Source organism: Crocodylus siamensis, chromosome 8 (genome assembly GCF_052110815.1).
Source record: "Crocodylus siamensis isolate JL-2025a chromosome 8, ASM5211081v1, whole genome shotgun sequence".
NCBI lineage: Eukaryota > Metazoa > Chordata > Crocodylia > Crocodylidae > Crocodylus > Crocodylus siamensis.
In genome coordinates, this window is record NC_143402.1 from 25,352,110 (window position 1) to 25,366,409 (window position 14,300).

Here is a 14,300-nt window from a genome sequence, read left to right on the forward strand (position 1 = left end):
GAGTTTGTGTTGGCACCTTGTACGGGAGAGAAACCTGGAGTTATTCCAGAGCTTTCTGGCTGGATCACAAAGAGGTGGGGCTGGGGGTGGGAAGATCACTTTTGGGCTGAGCAGTTCCTCCTGCATTCACAGCTTCATCCTACTGGGTGTATGAGCCAGCAGTAGTTCCCAACCACTCAGGCACAGAGGAGCAGCAGCAGCAGCAACCGCCAGGAGCTGGGCAGCAGCCAGCAACTAACTTTCTCAGGCAGACGGCTGCAGGCAAATGGAGAGGCAGAACCTGGAAGCAGGTTGGCTGCTGGGATCCTTTTGGTCCTTACTCCTTGGTGCTCTTGTGGTCAGCACATTCAAGGGCCCCCAGCAGCTACTGGCTTTGGATATGGGCTCTGAGAATGCCAGCTGGGAACCTGAGGAAGTCCCTGGTACTGAATCTTCAGAGCACACCTTCTTCTCCCTGGATTATCAGCACGTCCAGGTCCCCTTTGAAATAACGCTCTGGATCATGCTAGCTTCTCTGGCCAAAATAGGTAAGGAGTCAACTTTCCTGCGGGCAGCAGCAGCAGGAAGAGGGGAGAGGCAAGAGTCAGGCTTTGGAGGGGGCTTAGCACACTTCCTTGCCGGTACTTCCGAGTACTTGTTGTCCACAGTCCCAGATGGGGTGGTGAAAGTTTCCCTCCAGCTCAAGCCCTTTATCCTGTTAATTCCTAAAATTCAGAGGCTCCCAGATTGTCCCATCTTGCTCAGTGCCTGAATGAGAAGCAGCTCTGTTGGGAATCCCAGTGACAGACAAGCTCAATTGCAGACTGTCCTCTCAGACAGTGAGAGGAGGGGATTCTTAATTATAGATTTTAAATATTGGAGTAGACAGAAAAGAACAGTTTCTTTCCTGCTCCAACTGCCTGCCTTTACCTCATTATAACCTCAGGTTCCAGCCACTTGTAGACAAAAAACCAGGCTAGCTGTCTCCGAGGTTTCTCTGCACATATAAGACATCAAAAACATGTTTGCATATAAGAAAGGCCCCTCCCAATTGTTTGTTACCTTGCAGTACTGCAGCTGCAAATGACAGAGTATGTTTTTAAGCTCTGTGTACATTTAACATTATCAGGATTTGCAAATGTAATAGGGGAGAGGGGAGACTCCATGATAGGTAATGGAATTGCAAATTGACGTATTTATCCTGAATTATTTGCAGCTGCTCTAGAGATAGGACTCCTGAGATGTCAGTGGGCATTTAGAATGAAGAGCAAATTCTGGAACTGGCCAATTATGATGAATTATTTAGGTCTTAATCCTACAAAAATTTACACATTTACTTGTGAATGATCTCAGTGCCTGCAGAAGCAGATTTTCATTTGGTCTAAATTTCCACAGACCTACTGTTCTTATGTTCTTATCAAGTCAAGTGCAGTGTGTGAAGCACATTCATGCATCTTTGTGCAGCTGGCAGCAGAAAGGGAATATGTTCAGGTTATGTATTGCATTCACTTTCTTGCCATTTGTGCTGCAGACATTTTTTAAGCCTGAATTTATTTCTTTAAAAATATGAAATATCTGAGTTCCTGGTAGGCCTGTGCGAAGCAGCTAGTATTTGTTTCGGATTTGGCCGATTCAGGGGACAGTGATTTGATTTGGTGATTTGAATCACTGCCCCAATTCGATTCATCTGAATCTGATTTGGAGATTTGGCTGCTGTAAAAGTACCAGGAGCTGGGGCGGGTGGGGCATCCATGGGGGGGCTGGGGCAGTGGGCGGGCATGGGAGGGCCTGGGGGAGTGGGGACCCGGTGGGCCTTGTCCACCCATGGTCCTCTCCCTCCTCCCACAGCCCCCCTGCCCCCACCCGCTACTTACCATCTTGGAGTCCAGCTGCAGCTCCCTGCTGCAGCCACCAGGGACTGCCCAAATCATGGAAGCTCTCCAAATCTTTTCTGAAGATTCGAGAGCTTTAAATCAATTTGGACCTTTAAATTGGTTCCCTGCTTCGATTCGGATATGGAGATTCGGCCACTGAATCAGGCTGAATCTCCTCCAAATTGAATCACCACCTGAAGCTTTGCACAGACCTAGTTCTTGGTGCAGAGAGAGGATTTTAAAGCCTATGCAGGTTCTAGTACAATGAGGCCCTGATAGCTGGTAATATAACTGGACAAATAAGAACAATCACACAAGATATGTCTTATTCTTTCTCTTTTCAGTTTGGTTTATTTCAATTTACTTCCTTTAATAACTTGAAAATTTGTAAGAGGTACACAAAGTAGCTGGACACTGGCTCATTTGCCTGAATGTACTGGAATGTCACAGTACCGTTGTGAATGTATTTCACAATATTGTTTTCTAATTGTTTGGAGTACTGCTGAATAGTGCATATTAAAATGGAAATGTATTAATATATCATTATGCTATGATAATACTATTAATAGTAAGTAGGCTTTCTCTTGTTGGAAATGTGTAGCGGATTTTTTTTTAGTTAGTGTTGCTATCCACTTCTGTAGTGCTGAAGACAGTATACTAATTGACTAAATCATGTTACCTGATTTATCACCAAAGATCCTGTTTTTTCCTGTTTAAAAGTCACAAATTCTCTGATAAAAAATTGCAACTTCTCTGGTTAAAAAAACCCCAAACCTGCAATTAAAATGAAACACAACTATATAGATATAGGTATCAATTGAACATGATGTTTTATTGATATATTTACAATTTGAAAGCAATTTGGGAGTCTACCTCATTGCTCACCCACAGCCTGTCCTGGTGGGAGGTGGCAGCTGCTGTGGCAGAGTGGAGTGCAGAGCCCAGCTCCCTCTTCCCCATGGGCAGCACGTTCGGAGCAGACCCCATGGGGGGAGGGGGTGGGTGCAAGCTGCCTGCTGCAGCCTTGGGCTCCTCGCCCTGCTCCCCTTCCCCTGGGGCTTCCATGGCCCAGCAAGCAGGACCCAGTGAAGCAGGGCAGAGCGGGGCCAGGTGAGGAAGCTCGCTGCCACTGCTGCAAGCCCCATGCCACCATGGTGAGGCGATCTTTGCCCACCCAGCAACAGCAAGGGGCACAACTTCTTGCTACCTCCCCCACTGCTGCCGGGTGGGCAGGGGGCACCTCACCATGGCAGTGCAGGGCTTACAGCGGCAAGAAGCTTCCCTGCCTGGCCCTACTCTGCCCTGCTTCACTGGGTCCCACCCACTGGGCCATGGAGGCCTCGGGGCGGGGGCAGCAGGATGGGGAGTCTGAGCCTGCAGTGAGCAGCCCATCCCCACCCCACACACAAATCTGGGGGCTATATGCCCCCCATGCCCCCCTAGGAGTGTGCATAGTGGGGAGGGAGCCAGCCCCACCTCCCCTCACCCTCCAGATGAGTTGCTCATGGCTCCATCTCACTCCCCACTGGGGCCCTGTGGCTGTGCCCCAGGCCCCAAGCCCCATGCACCGCCCTAGCTGGGCAGCAGCTGCAGCCCCAGCCCCAGCCCTGCCCAGCTCCCTCCTTCCCTACAGGCATTATCTTCCTGGGTGAAAGGCTCAATATAAATGATTGAAATTTATTTATTAACATTTTATTTTTATCAATATTTAAAGCAATTTTTAAATTCAGTGCATGTTTGCCTGAAGAGTCCAACTGGTATTGTTTTTAAATCTGGTCATTTAGAAGATTAGTTATGATAAACATCATTCATTCTTACCTCCGAATACTGTCCTCTAAAACCTACAATGTGTGATGTTTTCTTTCTCAATTTATAAATAAATATATGCTGAGATGATGTGGATGTGTTATGCTGATTCTGCTTGGTGATATAGAAATGATGCTATTTCTTTACCTCTCACCAGGATTTCATCTATATAACAAGCTGCCTTCAGTTGTGCCTGAGAGCTGTTTATTGATATTTGTGGGACTCATCATGGGAGGAATCATCTATGGTTTAAATGATAAATCCCCACCAGTCATGGACAGTGATGTCTTTTTCCTTTATTTACTGCCACCGATTGTTCTTGATGCAGGATATTTCATGCCCAGCCGTCCCTTTTTTGAGAACATTGGGACTATCCTTTTGTATGCTGTAGTGGGAACAATAGTGAATGTGTTTGGAATTGGTTTCTCGCTGTATGGGATATGCCAAGTGAAAGCCTTTCGCTTGCAGGATATATCCTTGCTCCATAATCTTTTGTTTGGCAGTCTAATTGCCGCAGTGGACCCTGTAGCAGTATTGTCTGTATTTGAAGAGATACATGTCAATGAAAAGCTTCACATTTTGGTTTTTGGAGAATCTCTCCTAAATGATGCTGTTACAGTTGTAAGTATTATCTTTTATTTTGGGCAGAGAGTATGAGGAGGTCCGATGGATTGCATGCGAGTCTGGAATGTGGGAGGCTTAAGTCAATTCCCTTTTCTGTTAAGGATTTCCTGGGTAATTTTGGGCAAGTCAATTTGGCTCAGCTTCCCAAAAGTGTTTAGACATCCAACTCCCATTAATTTCAATAGCATGTGATGATCTGAGCCTTACGACTGGATTCACAAGAACTAAGGTGTTTCAGTGCCTACCTTTTAGGTGTCTGGCCCTAGAGGGGACTCAGGAACCCTGACCTTAGCACCTAGACTTCCTATACAGTGCACAGGGAGAGTGAGGCATCTGGGAACAGGGTCGAAAACAAGTAGCTCACTCGTCATGGAGTTCCATTAAAACACTAAAGACTTCAACCTGAAGTCTCGGTGAGGGGGTTGTGTCTTCAAGTGCCACTGTCTCCAGGGCTTTTTACTCAGACCTCCAGCGAGGTGCCTTCTCTTGTTCTGGATCCACAGCTCAGAACCCTCTCCAGAAAATGTAGGTGCCTACAAGCTTTCCATACAGACTGGAGCAGGGCGTACTCTTTCAAAGCACAACCGGAGAAGGTGTGCTACTACCTTTTGATGCAATGGCTTAGCACTTAGATCTGTTGCTGAGGCTTCGGGAGACATAAGGTCATTTCCCTGTTCTGCTGAGGGGATAACCCCTCAGAAAAATATCTGAATAATCACTCCATAAGCTAGCCTGGGTGGGGACATTCTCTGCTGTTTTTGTTGAGGCATTTTCTACTGCAGTGTTTCTCAACCTTTTAAGTAGCAAGTACCCCCTAACTTCTGAAAATGTTAATAAGTACCCCAACACTCAATTTTCCAGGAGATTTTATATTTACAGACTAACGTGTGCCATATGTTGGAAGAAGGGCTGTGTATATGAGGCTGTGATATGACAGACGTCTGATCTGGTGTGGGTAGGCTTGCCACCTTTTACACCAGGGGTGCACAACTCAAGTATGTACCTCGGCTAGAGGTGATGTTGGCCAAAGCTAGGAGGGCTGAACCAAATTATTACTGGGGAATTTAAAGCACTGTGCAATGCATGGTGCACCAAATTTTTTTCCATAGTTTTGAGAGAAAAAGAGGGTGAGAGAAAGAAAAAGAGGGCAAGAGAGAGAGAGTGTTGGGGTACTCGTGTATCACCTGCCTGTGTCTCACGTACCCCCAGGGGTATGCATACCACAGGTTGAGAAACTATGTTCAACTACACAGAAAATAGTTTAAGGCCCACTGGGCCAGAAAGTGGTGTGATTCTGTAGCCTAGTGGCTGGAATAATCAGCCAGGAGAGAAGTACCCAGGGCTCTAATCACAACTCTGGGGATTGTATGACTTTGAGAAATAATACAAAGTTAACTACTTTGTTTAGAAATATGCAGTAGAAATATATTTATCACTCATGAAGCAGCAGTACAGACTGAACGCATGACTTGGCCACTTCCTTCACATCAGAGATATTTGCCTTCATTGTGTGTTTGGAATCAATTAAATACAGGCATTACACAGTACCGGCAAATTCTTACTGCCTGTTTTCTTTCATCTTCTAAGAAGTTTCTGGGGAGATAGAAAATCTCTAAGGAGATCCCTTTAAGAGCATCCCATTGCATCATTCCATGAAGAATGTGGGGTTTATGTCATGGCCCTAGACCCTAGAAAAACCTTGTGGATCCTGAAGATTTTGCTGGGGGGAAGAGCAACCCATAACCAAAACTGTGTCTTTCCAGCTCCTCGGACACCTACCTGGTAGGGCCTCCCACATCCACTGGAGCTGTGGAATTAGGGATGTCCCTTGGAGTTGAGGATTGGGGGCAGGCAGGGAGTATTTGGTGTTCATCTTTTATTGGAAATCTCTGCAGAGCCAGAGGGGAAATGATGCATCTATGAGGCAAAACCCACTGGTAAAATGAACACTGTTTTGGTATAGCATTCTGGTAGATCAGCAGAAGTATCAAAAAATCTGATGTGACTGCAGCACTTGATTATGCACAGTTAATGCATTTTTTTCTCTTTCCATTTATTTTCTTCTAGGTGCTGTACAAGCTGCTTAGATCCTTCTGTGAAATGTCAACAATCAAAACTGTTGATGTTTTTGCGGGAATTGGGAAATTTTTTGTGGTTGCCATAGGAGGGGTATTGGTAGGCCTTATATTTGGGATGACTGCTGCTTTTACCACACGCTTTACCAAGAACATCCGTGTCATTGAGCCCCTCTTTGTCTTCCTGTACAGTTACCTATCTTATCTCACCGCAGAAATGTTTCATCTCTCTGGTATTGTGGCGTAAGTATGACTTTCAGTCATGCAGTTAATCCTCCTGGTTACATATGCAGAAAAGACTCAGTTATGATAAGAAGGGTTTCTATCAAGTATGCTTAGCCTGAGCTGTATGATGAGCATCTGTGTACTAAGGGAAACAAAAAATATAAAAGCCTTTGAAATAGTTCAGGGCTATAATCACATTCCATGCATTATACAATTGCACATCAATGGTGATATGTGTTCTTCAAATATGCTGAGATTGTGTCAGGATTTAAAAGACTGACAAGAGGTCTTAGCAGTGTACCATAGAACAGATGGCATCTGACTTTGACTTATTTGAAATCCTAAAGGATTTAAGTTGAAACAATGCGTTCCAGGGTGGAAAGAATGGGGTTAGCTTGTACGTTTTATAACTGGAAATCATACACAGTCCTGATTACTAGTGCTGGGCAGACTTCAAATGGCTCAATCAGGCGTCCAAATACTTGGGTGGTTATTTGAGCCTGGCTCCATGTCCTTAGTTTGGAAACCTCGTGAGATCAAACTTTCTGAGATTTCCAGTGCTTTGGAACATTGGCAGAACCAGAGCAGCCTTTCTAGCGCTGTTTTGTTACTTCCACTTCCACTCTGAGTCCCAGTCAAAACAGGGAGATGAAGAGGTACGCAAAATAGTTCATCTGCTTTGAACCCTAGAAAAGTTTGGGTGTGCTTTGAGATGAGGGCAAGATGTTCATCTGGGTTGATTTTATTCACAACGTTTTGCCCATCCTCACCAGTTTCTTTACTTAGGGCTATACTCTGCTGTTACTCTAGAAGGTTGGTGTAGGCAGACAGGGGAGAGAGATGAGCATGCAGTGAGCTGCATGTTGCTTCCTCTTTTCAAAAGACTAAACTTTCCTATTTTCTGTGTGCACTCCAGCATACGTGGTATGTGGCTGAGACCCAGCTCCCTCCCTGGCTAACAGCCCACTGAGGCTGTGTAGCACTTGACTACACAGTAAGCAGTCTCAGAGTACCCAGAGCACAGGGTATTAGGTATCCTGCTTAACTGCTGCTTAGATGATGTGGGTAAGGAAGCTCCCTATTTTGTCCTTCCTTAGCATGTTCTGACCAAGATTTGGCTGCTTAGTGTTTTAGCGTATGTTATCTTGATCATAGAGATCAATTCATCTATTTATATTTGCGAACAGTAATTGTCCTAAAAACAGCATTCCCCAACAGTCATCCCACAAATGGCTCTGAGATTAACCATTTCCCCTCTACACTTAAATTAAGAGTTAACCATAACTCATCAGTGTGACGATGACTCTTTAATAGCTTTGACTCTAGGTAGACAGACGGGCACGTGCACACGCATGGATCTTGATTCTTTTTTGCATCATCAGGACAGATGCTTCTCATTCATACTGATGCCTCTGCCACTGAGCTTAGAGGAATGACTGTAACTGTTACTCTATTGTTTGCTACTGTATGTGCTTCCTGTTGGACCATACATTGCTGCAATGGTGAAAGAGGGAAGGAAGGGAAAGCAAGGGCAATATTGGTAAATGATTTAGCAGTATGAGATGGTGAACCATTCATTTCCCCAAGGGTTCATTTCTTGTTTGTTCTGCCTTTCCCATGCCAGTAGGCAATGAACTACATCCATCTAGCTTTGCTGCCTTTGTTTTTCAGAGGCACTTTCTTTTCTTTTGGTGTGCTTTGCCTGTATAAATTATGTGCCTTAACTTCAGACTATGCATGAACTATTGGTGCTTTTGTTGCTTTTCCTTGATTCCCATTTGGTGTCGAATTCCTGAGCGCCTAATGGCCATCAATGAGCTCCTAATGGATAGCCTTGCTATGCATATGTGAGGAGGTATTGAAGTCAGTGGGCATGACTACATGAGACATTTACTGTGCTGTTGACTAATTAGCTGTACAGTAAATTTCTTGGCATATATGTATTTACAAGTACGACCCTGCTGCAGGGTTTTTTTGTGCATGGCAGCACATGTTTAGGCACTGACCTTGCTGGCTGGGACATGAGGGTGCTTCAGTGTGGGGGCTGCCTGCTGGCTAGCACCCCTTTGTGCCCCAGCCAGCCTCTTTGCAACACATTGAGCCCAGTTGAGCAGCTCTGGGCTGTCAGGCTGACCCCCCGGGCCCGCTGCCAGCTGGAGCTGTTCCAACCTGGCTCAGTGTGCTGCGGTCTGGGTGCACATGTAAATACTGTACCTGGGAGGTTGCTGGGATCAATAAACTGTGGAGCAATAAACTGATTTTTATTTCCTAGAATGGCTGATACATAGCACTATTTCAGCATTATTGAAAACAACAATAAACTCCACAGTTTTTATTGCTGTGCACTAATGGCATATGTAGATACTCAGTGAGACTCCATGCACCTGTGATCAGTATGTGTAGTGCTCATTGTAGGATTAGGGCCCATGTTTGGAGGTCCCAGAAATCAGAACTGTGACTGACACTTGTGAATTTATCACAAGTTTCCTAATATATAAATCCTAGCTATCTGCTGCCTCTGCTTCTCTTAAGGAAATGGAGTCAGTTAACCCTGAGGAACACAGACATAAAGATAGTAAATATTTCCCTAATGACTATAAATTGATCCTAAATTACAGTGATTTCATAACTAACTGCAGTAATGATAATACTAGTGATCAGAAGAAAATTAAAAATTAAATACCCACATTACAGCTTAATACAGCAGTATCAAAATAGTTGATTTATTGTTAAACTAAGGCTATTCCATTGTATATGAATAGGCAACTCCTATACCCTGCTGATTTTTATTTCCTAGAATGGCAATATTTCAGCATTATTGAAAACAGCTATAGTCATGAGAATAGGTAAATTAAAACTCTATTTATAGTAGCATGAGGCTGAACAGTGAAATAAATACGCTGCATAAATCATTATGGAAGTTGAAGGCATTCAGTCTTAATGCTTCATCCTTCTAACAGTACCCATTATGGAATCCATTTCCTTTTCTTTTTAATAATGGATTGCTTCAGAAACAATACAGTTGCTTAGGCAGCTAATCCCTGGATCAGCAGTCCTGTACTGAATCAATCTGTTTTATTTATAAACAGTAGATACCATAAGAACCAGAGCCAGGCAATCTTTTTCTCTTTTTTAACTAATTTATTCACTGCAAAGCCCATTTTAGGTTGTTCCAACCTTATGTGGAATTCAATTTGAGTTGAATTCACCAAGCAGTACCGATTACAAACAATGTTTTGGGTTTGTGCTCATGTTGATTTCCTGGTGGTGCCCTTTTATCTAATAGTCCAGCAAACAGAACGTTTACTCACGATGCAGGGGAGACAGGTTGGACTCCTTCCTCTACTCGAAGGGATGTGAACACACGTCTTGCTTTCCAGAAGAGTGTCCTAGCCACCAGATGACAGTGCTATCTAGTTCCTCTCAGTCTCTCTTGTTAGAAGTGTAACATTTTATGTAAAATATTTAACTATTCTTAGAAGCAAGCAGTGCAACACAGGTGAGTGCTTTAGCAACCAAACTATGGAGTAATTTTCACCTCTCTCTCTCTGCCTCAGTAAATATTTAAGTATTTTTTATAAAGTGGAACATCAGCAGGAGAGAGAGAAGAAAACCAGCTTCAAATAGTAGAAGTGGTTAGGCCTGTGATTCTCAACGACGGTGCTATAGCTGGAGTGCTGTGACAGCAGGAGAAGGAGAAAAGTGAGATAAGCACAGGCTCCAGTAAGGAGGTAAGTGCAGGCTCTTCCCTTCTAGCTGCTCTTCTTCTCCCAACTCAGAAGCACAGGCTTTTTTTTCCCTGCTTCCCTGCCAGTTGCCCCTCCTCCTTCCTGGCTTCTCTTCATGCAGGTAAGCACTATAATAAATCAATTAGTTTTCGAAATGGTGTGCTGTTCAACTTTCAGAAGTTATGGAGGAGTGCCTCAAATCTAAAAAACCCCTGAAAACACCGGGTTAGTCTTTTGGCAGGTGAAATAAGTTTTTTATCTGAGTCTTCTTTATATTGACTGAGTGCTTTGACCACTGGGATGTTGAGTGAGAGGGAGAGACTATCACATCCCACATCATGGATTAGATTTTGGTGATTCTAACCTATTTTTCCTTTTGTAGCAAGCAACAGAAACTAAAACATTTCAAGGGGCAGTGACATATGTTTAGGCCCCCATTCTAACTCATGCCACTTTGCATAAAGCATCATGACTTAGGGCGCCCCCATCCTTCCCCTCCCCGCCAACCCAACAGCCATCTACCTGTTGGGTCGGGGTGGGGAATAAACCTGCCTTCAGGCATACAGTAAGATGAGAAGCCACCTCTGTCCCCAGCCCTGACTCCCCGACCCGCTCTCCCCCACTCAGCTCCAGGGCTGTCAGCAGGGAGGGAGGAGGAGGAAGGAGGGGGAAGCCAGCAGCAGCAAGCTACTGGCTGGGGTACTGGGGGGAGCTGGGCTCAGCCCATGTGGTGAGGGGAGTCCGATCCACCCACCCCTTCAGCTCTGGCTGGGCAAAGCGGAAAGTGGAAAAGGAGCACAGCAGCATGAATTGGTGGCTTGCTTGGCCTGAGTTGGAGGGGGTGGGGGTGGATTGGAGCCCCCCTGTCTCATGGGTGTCAACCCAGCTCTGAACTCATGAAAAATTAGCCCTAGAGAACACAAGTTCCTTAAGGCGCTCTAAAGCAGAGCATCTTCATCTGATACCTCATTTGAGGAGGGTTAATTTTTTGTGCCATGAGCCACTTTAAAAGCACTCTGCAGCTGTGCGTGTTTGTCACAGCATGGTTGTAGAGCATGTTCAGGGGCCCAATAATGTGAAAAATGTAACTTTTTCTGTGCTTCTTGTGTGTAACTAGAGATTTATTTTGAGTCTTGGAATCTTTTTTCATATTTTTCTTTGTAAAGAAAAGAAAAAAAAACAAGAAAACTTTCAGGATGAAAGAAATAGAAATAAAATGTGTTCCTTTTTTATTTTTTTCAGTTTAGATAGCAAATAATCAGTTCTCACATTCATAAGAAAAATGTGAGACTTCAGAGTTAAATATACAATTTGCCAAGACTGCTTACAGTTCACTTGGGTTTTCTAAACCTTTTAAAACTTAATTTCAAAGTGATCATGTTTTCTGTCATTCTGTTATTTGTGATACTTCATTTCCTGATTTTTTTTTCTCAATACTAATAATATTTTACCTAATTTCAGCTGTATCCAAAGCATCTATATGGCTATTTTGTTTAACTTCATTGTTTTGCATAGTTCTGGCAATAAGGATTTGTGAATTAGTCCCTGCTGAGCCAGGACAGGAGGAAGAGATCAGCAGAAACTGGGACTTATTCTGTTCTCACTAGTAGTAAGGCAAAAAGAGTAAATGCACTGAAGTCAGTAGGTTTCTTTTTTTTCCTGAGATAAGACAGGAGGCTGGTGAGAAGGGAATTGGGTTCATTGGTTTTATAGGGGTTACATAAAAATGGTCAGATTAGAACTCTTAGTAGCAAACCTTGACTATTTCTGCTAGTGGAGGTTTTCATTTTGGTTATTAGAATCCTCTATTTGCTGTCTTTTCAGAGAGTGCTGTTTTGTTATGCATAGCATACATAGATCTTTGCATATAATCCCTATACTGGTAAATAGAAAAACCGACATTTTCCAAAAGAAGGGAAAGCCCATCTATTCCACGAACTTCTTTGCTCCCACTGAGCACTCAAAATTTGTGTCTTCAGAGACTTGTCCCTTGTCTACATGCAGAGTAGGCTAGGATATGAATTAACAGCATACCAGCTACCTGTGCATACTAAGTGCAAGGGAATTACTCCAGTTGCAGTATTGAGTAGACTATCTTATAGCATAACTAAGGTGGGGCAACTGGAGCAGTAGCCCCAGGTGCTGACTTGGAGGAAGATAAGAAATAGCAGCGGCCCCCACAGGTGTGCTATTGTACTGGCAGCATATTAGTAGCTAGAAGTTGCCACTGCCTCTGTGCCACTGCCTCGCAGCTGTCCCACGTGCCCAGCTGAGTTGTGGTGCTTCTGACATTACTTCTCACATACTGTGCACTGAGTGCCTCACCTACTTTCAGACCTAGCTTTCTTTGTCCATGCTGAGAAGTTGATGCAAACCCTTAGTCATCTTCTGCCTTTCTACTTTAATCCCATTTTAACACCAATGCCCTCAGATGACTTAAGCTTGATTTACACTGATGTAATCTAGAAGAAAATTGGGTCTTCTGCTTAAGAAGGTGGTACCAAAGTAGCAGTGGAGACCAGAACTTGGAAACTTATGTTTGTCTTGCTTTCAGTAATTCAGCCTCTAATATAAAATGTTTCTGTTTAAGTAACATAAAAAATGCAGAGCTTTGACTCCTGGATTCTTGAATTGCTTTGACCTTCTGAGATTGCTAGGCTCAAATTATACTGATTTGAAAAACTGATGAATTAGGCTAACCACATGTATCCTGTAGCTTAAAGAACCAATTATCCATGAACAATTAAAGGGCAAAAGTTTTAATTGGAGCATCACACTTCTAAAGTGACCTTGAATATGCGATAGACGAGGAAGTAAAATGTTACAGCTGTAGTGACTCTCTAATTTCCTCCAAAGTGCAGCAGCACTGTTGAAGGCCATTTCTGCATTAGTTGTATAGCCTTATGCACGCTCATTAACATTTATTTGATTTCAGTTGATCTTTTTAAAGCCTTTCAGTTTATTTCAGGGGCTGGATTATTAGTGGAGCCCAGAAAATCCAGCTCAGGATGGGGATAGTATTGTAAAATGTGGTATATTTAATCACACATGTGTTTCCCCACTCTTGGGCTGGCTTTGCACTTGGTCAGTCTCTGACAGTTGGAAGGTGGTTTTACTGCTGGGTACCAGTGTTGCCTGAAGCCTGAGATAGTGGCCAGGGATCAATTAGATTTAAAGGAGCCCTACTGCTGTCTGATGGCATGATGAGTGTAAGATGGGAATGGTGTAGGAGCTGCTGCTTCAGCCGTATGCCTTCTGAGGATTCTTGCACACTGCGGTGGCCTCCTTGTGGCCACATATGATGGCATTAGTACCAGGAGGCAGAACATGGACTTCCCAGAGCATTATAGCATGGTGCAAATCTGCCCACATCTTCTCCTGAGTTTTCCTCCTGACAAGCTGTTTCTCAGCCCAAGTCCTGCTCTGAATGAGTGAAAACAGTTGAAGGGAAGTAAAAAGACATCATAGAATGACAAACATTTGAAATATTAAAAACAACCAAGAAAAAGAAAATAAAGATGCCAAGTTCAATGCAAAAAGTTGCGTTAAAAGAATGTTACCAAGATGTGAAGCCAAGCACTCAAAGGGTAGTAATGGCTGCATGTGCATATGGTGCTAGATTTTTCTCAATTACATAGCTGTAAGAATTTTGTAACATGGAAAAACAGCAGATATTTTCCTTACCTCATTCTGAGCAGCTGTTGAAACCTTTTTTTCTGACATTCACTAAACAATTTCAGCTGGAGGTAGATATGCACAACAGAAACTTTCAGTCAAATAGTTTAAATTTGGCAGTTTTGAAGAACCTGTTTTCATTTCTTTAAATTAAAAGTGTTGGTCAACCTTAATTACAGATATTACTACTGGTGGAATAAGCACCCTCCAGAGGTGGTGCAATCACCTACCCTGGAAATCTTCAAGAGGAGACTGGACAGTCACCTTGCTGCGGTCACCTGACCCAAGTTATCTTTCCTGCTTGGTGCAGGGGA

General features: G+C 43.6%; 1 protein-coding gene across 1 annotated transcript in view; it reads left to right on the top strand.

Moving 5' to 3' along the window:
* The first annotated feature begins 379 nt into the window (after nucleotides 1–379).
* The window catches only part of LOC149858233 (sodium/hydrogen exchanger 2-like), a 59,309-nt gene continuing 45,388 nt past the window's right edge, over nucleotides 380–14,300 (top strand). The window contains exons 1-3 of the mRNA XM_090060387.1: nucleotides 380–527; nucleotides 3,817–4,280; nucleotides 6,351–6,601. Of these exons, the coding sequence (XP_089916513.1) occupies nucleotides 380–527; nucleotides 3,817–4,280; nucleotides 6,351–6,601 (863 nt within the window). The remainder of the gene's footprint in view (nucleotides 528–3,816; nucleotides 4,281–6,350; nucleotides 6,602–14,300) is intronic.